At 38.6% G+C, this 8,643-nt stretch overlaps 1 protein-coding gene across 2 annotated transcripts in view; it reads left to right on the forward strand.

Moving 5' to 3' along the window:
• Positions 1-8,094, forward strand: part of cntn5 (contactin 5) — a 225,097-nt gene extending 217,003 nt beyond the window's left edge. For both annotated transcript variants that reach the window (XM_038282848.1, XM_038282849.1), the window contains exons 19-24: positions 523-757; positions 3,191-3,300; positions 3,441-3,627; positions 3,759-3,871; positions 5,057-5,225; positions 7,184-8,094. In XM_038282848.1, coding sequence (XP_038138776.1) covers positions 523-757; positions 3,191-3,300; positions 3,441-3,627; positions 3,759-3,871; positions 5,057-5,225; positions 7,184-7,287 — 918 coding nt within the window. In that variant the 3' untranslated portion in view covers positions 7,288-8,094. The remainder of the gene's footprint in view (positions 1-522; positions 758-3,190; positions 3,301-3,440; positions 3,628-3,758; positions 3,872-5,056; positions 5,226-7,183) is intronic.
• The last annotated feature ends 549 nt before the right edge of the window (positions 8,095-8,643 follow it).

Here is an 8,643-nt window from a genome sequence, read left to right on the forward strand (position 1 = left end):
TTAATCCCTGCAGCTCATATTTTAATTAGATCCTAGCTCACTTAATAAATTGGCATTTGATTTGATTACGCTCAGAGCAGCTGTGGAAGACAGCACCCGGTTTCACTACTTCAGGAAAAACTGTGGATAATCACCGAACCCAGCACACAAAACCTGCGTCACAAAAAATCCTCCTGTCAGACATGGAAGGATAAATAGCTACATAATGGGTACAGCTGAGCCAAATATGATTTGTTTCCATTACTCAAGGCTGACTGCATCTTTATTAACAGTGGCAGGCAGTTACAGTAAATGGTTAGAAAAGTGAAAGCTGGCTTTGGGGTTATCACCAAACTGAAAAAATAGCCCTTTTGTTGTTGTTTGTGTTCAATAAGGCGCTTGCTTGCTCTGCAATAGCTGTCTAGTGGAAAAGTGTGGGAATGATTCACTGTCTATCTCCAAGCTTTAGCACTGGGAAAACAGGTTTACTCCTAAACTAGTTAAAAAAGAAACTTGATCTCTTTTTTTTTTTTGCACTTTCAGCCTGTGTCTGAGGAGTTCCAAAATGGCGAGGGCTTTGGATATATTGTTGCATTCCGTGCCAACGGGACTAGAGGCTGGAAGGAGAAGATGGTGACCTCTGCGGATGCTACGATGTACAAATACAGGGACGAAACTTTTCCTCCACTCACTCCATTTGAAGTGAAAGTTGGTGTATACAACAATAAGGGAGATGGGCCCTTCAGCAAAGTTGTCATCATCCATTCTGCAGAGGGAGGTACGGTAATATCCAGTCATGGATTTCATTTACTTTCGATATAATACAGTTTTGAATATCTTTGTTTTTCTATGTCTAAGACCACTACATTTCAAAGTCAAATATTACACCTTCTGCTCTAATACATTTCTAGGAAGCTAGTTGTTATTTCAGCTTTGTACTGCTGCTGTTTTTCTTTCTTGAAAGTTCAAGTTCATCCTTTAAAACAGGCAACCTGGATGTTAACGTTATCTATCCTTTTAAACACACCTGGGTCAAATCGTAGCTCATTAGCAGGCACATGCAGAACTTTGACATGCTGAGGAGGTAGTAGCTGCAGTACCTCCAGGGAGAAGAACTAAAATAAGCAAGAAAGCACTGTTTTAGAGATTTAATGGCATTCTACAAATGTAGTTATTATTTTTTTTTTCAAATTTTATTAAGGCATTAGTTGTTGCCGTATGGCCAAGTTGTTCAGTAGTTCTCAAAGTGGACATTCAACCTTAAACCTCTTTTCTATAGTGAAAGTGACGAGAACCGAGACTCTCCTCTTATCTTTTTTGTGTTGTTTTAAATAAAAATAATCACAATAGGTGTCCTTATTTTTTGTGGCATCTTTATGCTAAAGTTCTATAATTTGAAGCAAATCGTTACATCATCAATACAGCATCAATACACCAGCTGGTTTTTAAAAGTTAGAAGGTTCTGTAAAATACTTAAGTACTTTTAAATGCATGTACTTTTGTATACTTGAGTACTTTCAAAAGTGAGTACTTCAGTACTTTAACTTAAGTAGATGTTTGGTTGAGCAACTTTCACTAGAAGTTAGGTAATATTTTACCATTAGTATCAATAATTTTACTCAATTACTATAGTTGAGTACTTTGGCCACCACATGTGATATGTAATAAAGACTTTACATAATTGCATTTAATAATTTTTTTAGGTGGACCAGGATAAACAATACACATATGATGCACTCTAATTTTTTTTGTAAAAATGTCTTGCTTTATAACCTTCATAGAGGGTCAAGAAACAGCTTTGATTGGATATTTGACCACTCTGCTTATTAAAAATAGAGGAGTTCATTGTTCAAGTCTTGTTAAATCCTTTTTTAACAGGACTGGAAACTTTAAATCCATTCCAGACGTATAATAATTGTGGGCTTTAAGAAAAAGCAGTTTTTATATCCATTTGTGATGATAGTCCTATTTTTGTAGCTAAGCTTCAGCAACATATTTTAAAGGTTCGTTTTAGGTGATGGAGAATTAAGATGTAATCTCCATTCTTCATCACTGTACCCATGCTTAGCAATGACCCTGTTCTCCTGGCAATAAACCGCCCACACAGCATAACTGTGCTACTACCCTGCTTCAGATATAGATAGCTGCTCCAAGGTTTAAAGGTTCACCTCGACGTCTGGAACATCTCTCCTTTCATTGTGGCCAAACAGTTTAATCTTAGTGTGTTCTGATCAAACTTTTCTACAGAGGCAATTGGCTTGTCTTTGCAGCTGAAATTTCTAGTTAACTGATTTTTTTTATTTTTTTTATTTTGAAGCAAGCACTTCTTTATTGGTCAGTGTCTTCTAAAGTAGGGGTCACCAATGCCTTCTTACTCTGAAAATTCTTGAGTGATTTTTTTCTCACACTTATGAGAAGGTATTTAAATTAAGTAAATTATAAAAGGCTCCTTTTCCTAAGCTGAGGTGCCTACCTCAGGCTGAACCTCTGATTTTGTGTCCGATCCGATGTTAAATCTCAGCGTTCTGGCCGTTTGTTTATATTGATGTTAAATCCGCTTAGCATCGTCTTCCACTTTATGATAGGCTTTAGCTTTGATGCTTTACTCTTTAACGTCCTTACCAATTTCCTGTTATTTGACTGCCATAGTTTAGATTACATATTTGATATGATACACAATAGGGGTTTTAGCTTGGTAAAAAGCTCTCTAATATAAATCCTCTCCAGAGCTGAAAGAAATCAAAAAAATTTTTTTTTTTTACTCTGATGCCAAGGAGATGATCCGTTTAGTCAAAACATTATATTTTGATGCATTGCATCATTTACTAGAGACATGTGTTAATTAGTGATTTAAAATACTATTTAGATCATCTTTACCAAATCTGCTGAGAGTGGTTAAATGTGTATCTAGGTGTTTGTCAGACAAATTATGATTGAAAATAGAAATGGTGCTGAATTTCTATTACTTACTGAGAAATAAATCAATTAATTAGAGAGTGCATGTTTGAATTTCATTATGTACATTACAGTAGGTATTTTGTGATCCGTGCAGATTAGAGGAAATCCAAAATAAATTCTTGTAAATTGTTTTGCAACCCCGCTAAGCATCAAAAGCACAAAATGGACAAGGACAATTATGCCAATTAGTTTGTGTGTTGTTTTTTACTATAATTGTAACTAAAAGTACCTTAAACCATCTGGTTTCCTACAGAGCCAAGGGAAGCACCGTCTGATGTAAAAGCCTACAGTGTCTCTTCCTCGGAAATTAGGGTGACCTGGAAACCGCCCAATCCTGGCCCAGGAAAACCAAGAGGATATGAGGTTACATATAGATATATGTGCTACTTTCTGCATACAGTCTCGTATATAGATTATAACTGGTATTTTGCAGCAGCGTCAGTTCCTCTGTGCTTTCCAGGGCTTATGACTGTAATTATTCAGTCTTTACTTGCTGTTTACAGGTCACCTACTGGAAGGAAGCAGAGCAGGAGGAGTCCGCAGAGAAACGACGCACAGTTAAAAATGAAACATCTATGCTGCTGACAGGGCTGGACGGGAACAGCGCCTACCTTATTTCAGTGAAAGGCTTTAACAGCATCGGCCAGGGTCCTTCTAGTGCAGCTGTCACAGCCAAGACCAGGAAATCTCGTGAGTTCAGCACTGATGCAAATCTCACTGTACAGAACACATGTTACCTGGATGGTTTGCTTGAAATTGACCTAGTTGGGTGAAACTCTGCATTCATATTTTAGAATGTGAACAATTGTGTTTCGTCGCAGCTCCTGCTCAGCCTCCATCCAACCTCATGTGGATACAAGAAGGCAATAACATCTCATTAAGCTGGGATCCAGTTAAGGCAAAAGACAATGAGTCTGACGTCATCGGATACATGGTAGGTTTTCTACTGCTTGCACTGTATCTTTAGACTCAAAGCAAGTTGCAGATTTCCTGATTTCCCTCAACATAGAAGCTCAGTAAGTCTTATGGTTAAAAACAGAAGAATTGTTTACCTCATTAACCAGATAAAAGCAGAGGGGAATTTGTCATAGACTCACTCAAAATGAAATGATATGCGAGGAAGGAAATGAAATCCTCACTGCAAAGTAAACATGCACCCCTCATTTAAAACGTGCCTAACAGAGTTAGATCCCTTAAACTCTTTCTCATATGACAGACAAAATTCTAACATCCTGATACCTAAAAAACTTTTCTTGTAGCACTGACCTAATGTTTAGCGCTGTTGTCCTGCTTAAAGGGGATTTTTTTCCACCTGTTTTTCAGCCTTCAACAGCTCTCTGCCAGAATTTCATTTAATTTATAGTAATTAATCTTCCCTTCCAGCCTGACTACCTTCCTGTTTAGAAAATAGATTAATTTCCCTAGCATGATGCTGCCACCACCATGTTGTATTGTGGGGATGATGTATTTTGTAAACAGCTAATCTAATATAATTCTCTTATCAATGGCTTCTTCCTTTTTTTTTCTCTGTAAAATTTAAAGGTGGCACAACTAATAGCTGCTTTTGACATATTCTCCAACTGAGATTCAATATGCTTGAGCTCCTACAGATGTTCTTAGTTGTCTTTGGAGGTTTACATGTGTGTCATATTATTTGCCTTTTTGGTATTGGGTTTGAATATTGCTCTCTGAGATATTCAGTGCATAGGAATTGTCAAACACAGCTTTTATCTAGCTGATATTTTATTTTTTTCTTTATGCTGCTGCTTGTTTTAATCATGTTTCCTAATGTAATTGAGATTTTTGACTTTGCATTCTATTTTATGATCTCATTAATAGGTATGAACACAAATACTTTTTTCTGTTTTTTTTTATTTTCAAAGAAACATCTTTATCCACTTCATTATTATGCTTAACTTTGTATCACATAAAAACCCAATATAAAACAAAAAGCTGATGAAATAAGAAAAAGGTTCCAAGGATATGGCTGCTTTTTTCAGGTACTGTGTTCCTTGCATAAATGTAAACAAAGCTGGTGACTTTTTTCCCCCCCAACAGAAATCATATTTTTTTGAAGCGTACATGTTACCTAATTAGGACATGTGCGTATGCCCTGCAGGTGTTACTCAAACAGGAGGGCCGTGGCCACATCCAGGTGACCAGAACCATTAACCCCTCCACCATGCTCTCACTGCCAGAGGGGGGCACTTACATCATCAAGGTGTACGCACTCAGTGAAGGTGGAGAGGGAGCCTTCAGCACCGAGGTTCGAGTTGTCACCTCCTCTGGTAAGCTCCATCTGATTTGGGCTCTTTCAATTCACTCACACACGTATAGTGAGGAAAATCAGAATCATCAGATATCTGAACACCCTGCTAGTCTGCAAGTACACCCACTTAGTTATCATGGAGGGGTCTGAAATTGTCATTATAGGTGCAAATAAGTATTTGAACATCTGACAAAATCAATGTTAATATTTGGTACAGTAGCCTTTGTTTGCAATTACAGAGGTCAAACATTTCCTGTAGTTTTTCACCAGGTTTCCACACACTGCAGGAGGGATTTTAGCCCACTCCCCTACACAGATCTTCTCTAGATCAGTCAGGTTTCTGGGCTGTGGCTGAGAAACACAGAGTTTGAGCTCCCTCCAAAGATTCTCTATTGGGTTTATGTCAGGAGACTGATTAGGCCACGCCAGAACCTTTATATGCTTCTTCCAGATCCACTCCTTGGTTATCCTGGCTGTGTGCTTCCGGTCATTGTGGGGTTGGAAGACCCAGCCTCGACCCATCTTCAATGCTCTAACTAAAAGGAGATTCTTCCCCAAAATCTCGCAATGAGTGGCCCCGGTCATTCTCTCCTTAATGCAGTGCAGTCGCCCTGTCCGATGTGCAGAAAAAGTATGATGCTACCCCATTCTTCATAGTAGGGATGGTGTTCTTGGGATGGTACTCACCATTCTTCTTCCTCCAAAGATGGTTAGAGGAATTATGACGAAAAAGTTCTATTTTGGTCTCATCTGACCACATGACTTTCTCCCATGACTCCTCTGGATCATTCAAATGGTCATTGGCAAACTTAAGATGGGCCTTGACATGTGCTGCTTTAAGCAGGGGAATCTTCCGGGCCATGCATGATTTCAAACCATGACATGTTAGTGTATTACCAACAGTAACCTTGGAAACGGTGGTCCCAGCTCTTTTCAGGTCATTGACCAGCTCATCCTGTTTAGTTCTGGGCTGATTTATCACCTTTCTTAGGATCATTGAGGTCCCACAAGGTGAGATCTTGCATGGAACCCAACTCCGAGGGAGACTAACTGTCATGTTTAGCTTCTTCAGTTTTCTAATGATTGCTCTAACAGTGGATCTTTTGTCACCAAGGTGCTTGGCAATTTCCCCATAGCCCTTTCCAGCCATGTGAAGGTGTACAATTATGTTTCTAATGTCTTTGGACAGCTCTTTCATCTCAGCCATGTTAGTAGTTGGATTCTTTTTTTTTTCTTTTTATTATAAATATACACTTGTTTACACATATACAGACATAGGAGTTTGATTCTTACCGACTGTATGGGGTGGAGAGGTGTCTTAATGTAGCTAACAACCTCAAAAAGGTGCATCTAATTTAGCATAAGTGGAGTGGAGGTGGACATTATGAAGGCAGACTAACAGGTCTCTGAGGGTCAGAATTCTAGCTGATAAGACAGGTGTTCAAATAAGTGTATATTTTCAGCTCTAACATACAAATAAATAGTCATAAAATCATACATTGTGATTTTTGGATTTTATCTCACAGTGGATGATTTATAAGTGGGAGAACTTGCAAAATAGCAGGGTTTTCAAACAATTATTTTCCTCACTGCATGTGAACGACCTACTAAAGCTACTTCTCTCTGGAGAAGCTGTTTCTGCTTTGCCTTCCTTATTTTCGACCCTTAAGCCGGTTAACAAGTTTATCTTAGTGACTCAAGTTACCTTTGTTTAATTCAGTTTTAATTGCATTACCCACATGAACCGTCCTACTCATGCAAAGCCATTTTAAGCAACAGGATCCTGTTTCTTTAAGTGACAAAGAAACTTTATAGGACATGTGACTGTCGTTTTTCTAATTTATGTCTTAAAGAAAAATGAATATGTCTGTGCAGCTCCAGACGCCACTGGATCAATTTATTCAAAGATCAATGGTCTACAAAATTAATGTTTCTTTGTGATCATCAGTATTGACGTCCCTCCTTCTTCTTTGTTAGGCGTTCGAGCAAAAAGCAGCCAGCAGTCAGTGCATTGCCTGAAACAGAGCATAACATGGACAGCGCTGATTTCGGTTCTCCTGATGCCTTCGATTTCTTGGTGAGGAAGCTCTCACATCCTCATGTTTCTGAAGGGAGGCCGCCACCCATCTGCTCCCTAACTCCCTCTGACTGCCTGAGCTTGGCCTTAGACGCCTAAAAGGGCCCAAGGTTTGCCAACGGGGATCAAGTCAGCCAGATTCCATTCAACACCACTGAAGTCATACTTTTTTGGTTTCATCTAAGGGCCCCGGATGTTTTGATTTGCACATTATTTTCTGAACATCACAGTCAGGTGGTGCTGTAATGTAACTTTGTGTGGAAAGATTTGTTACATGGTTTGTTTTAACCTTCTGGGTCTTTCTCGGTGACCGGTACCTTACCACTTCCTGAAGGCTCCAACAGCTCCAGGGATCCATGGAGCATGAACTATTCCTTGAACGCTGCTGTGGTAGTAATACAGGAATCAGCTGACATGTTAACTTTCATTACTGATCTACATTAATTTACACGTTGGCTGCCTAGCAGCAATGCAGCAGAGGCTCCATAGAGATAAGTGAATTGTTTTCTTATTCACACACTGAGGAGAAAAAAAAAACTTTTATATGGAACCAAGAATATTACTATTTCCAGATTTGCTTTTTGTACATTGTGTTACCTTTAGAAAAAAATAACAGTGATGTGTGTCAGCTCTGTCCAACTCTGTTTTTTAGTAGCGACTCAGAAATGCTTGTTGATACAGTTTGTTCACTGTTGGATGTATGGAAGTAGGAAACTGGTACCTTTAGTGCCCAAACTCATGAATAGACAAAGAGAACTCTGTACGGACCCCTGGTGTCAGTACAAATAAATGTGATGTATATTTTTTAAAACTCTTGTTGTCTGTAATTTATATTATTGACATTTATGTCTTCAGCTGCCTCTCTCGCTCCAAGAAAAGAACATTTATTATTGGCTTAAAGTGCTAAAATGCAAAATAGTATCTAATTATGTGTTTATCAATTTATTTATTTTTTTTTTTCATGGAGAAAAGGATAAGATTCAATATTTTACAGAAAAGAAAAACCAGAATTGTAGTTGTAAAATAGAAGCTGCAAAACCTACCGCTAAAGAGGCAGCCAGCTGATTAAGTGGTCTGGGCGAAATTGCACAGAGTTGCTCTTGCTAGAAGATGGCGGTTGGCCAACCGAACCAAATGGGACACGGCTTAGAGCTGACCTGCTGGAAACAACTACTTCGCCTATCTCTATGCAATGCTATTCCCTTACCAGGATGGATTATTGCTGCTGCTTATTGTCTTGCTAGAATGTGAATAGGTAGCTGCAGTATAAAGTTAGATTTCTGCCAAAAGGGCACAGATGCAATAAATACTCATATCAGTATTTTTATCTAATTTATTCCCACATAAACAACTGTCTATG

Source organism: Cyprinodon tularosa, unplaced genomic scaffold (assembly GCF_016077235.1).
Source record: "Cyprinodon tularosa strain WSP-4 unplaced genomic scaffold, ASM1607723v1 ctg188, whole genome shotgun sequence".
In the NCBI taxonomy this organism is placed as follows: domain Eukaryota; kingdom Metazoa; phylum Chordata; class Actinopteri; order Cyprinodontiformes; family Cyprinodontidae; genus Cyprinodon; species Cyprinodon tularosa.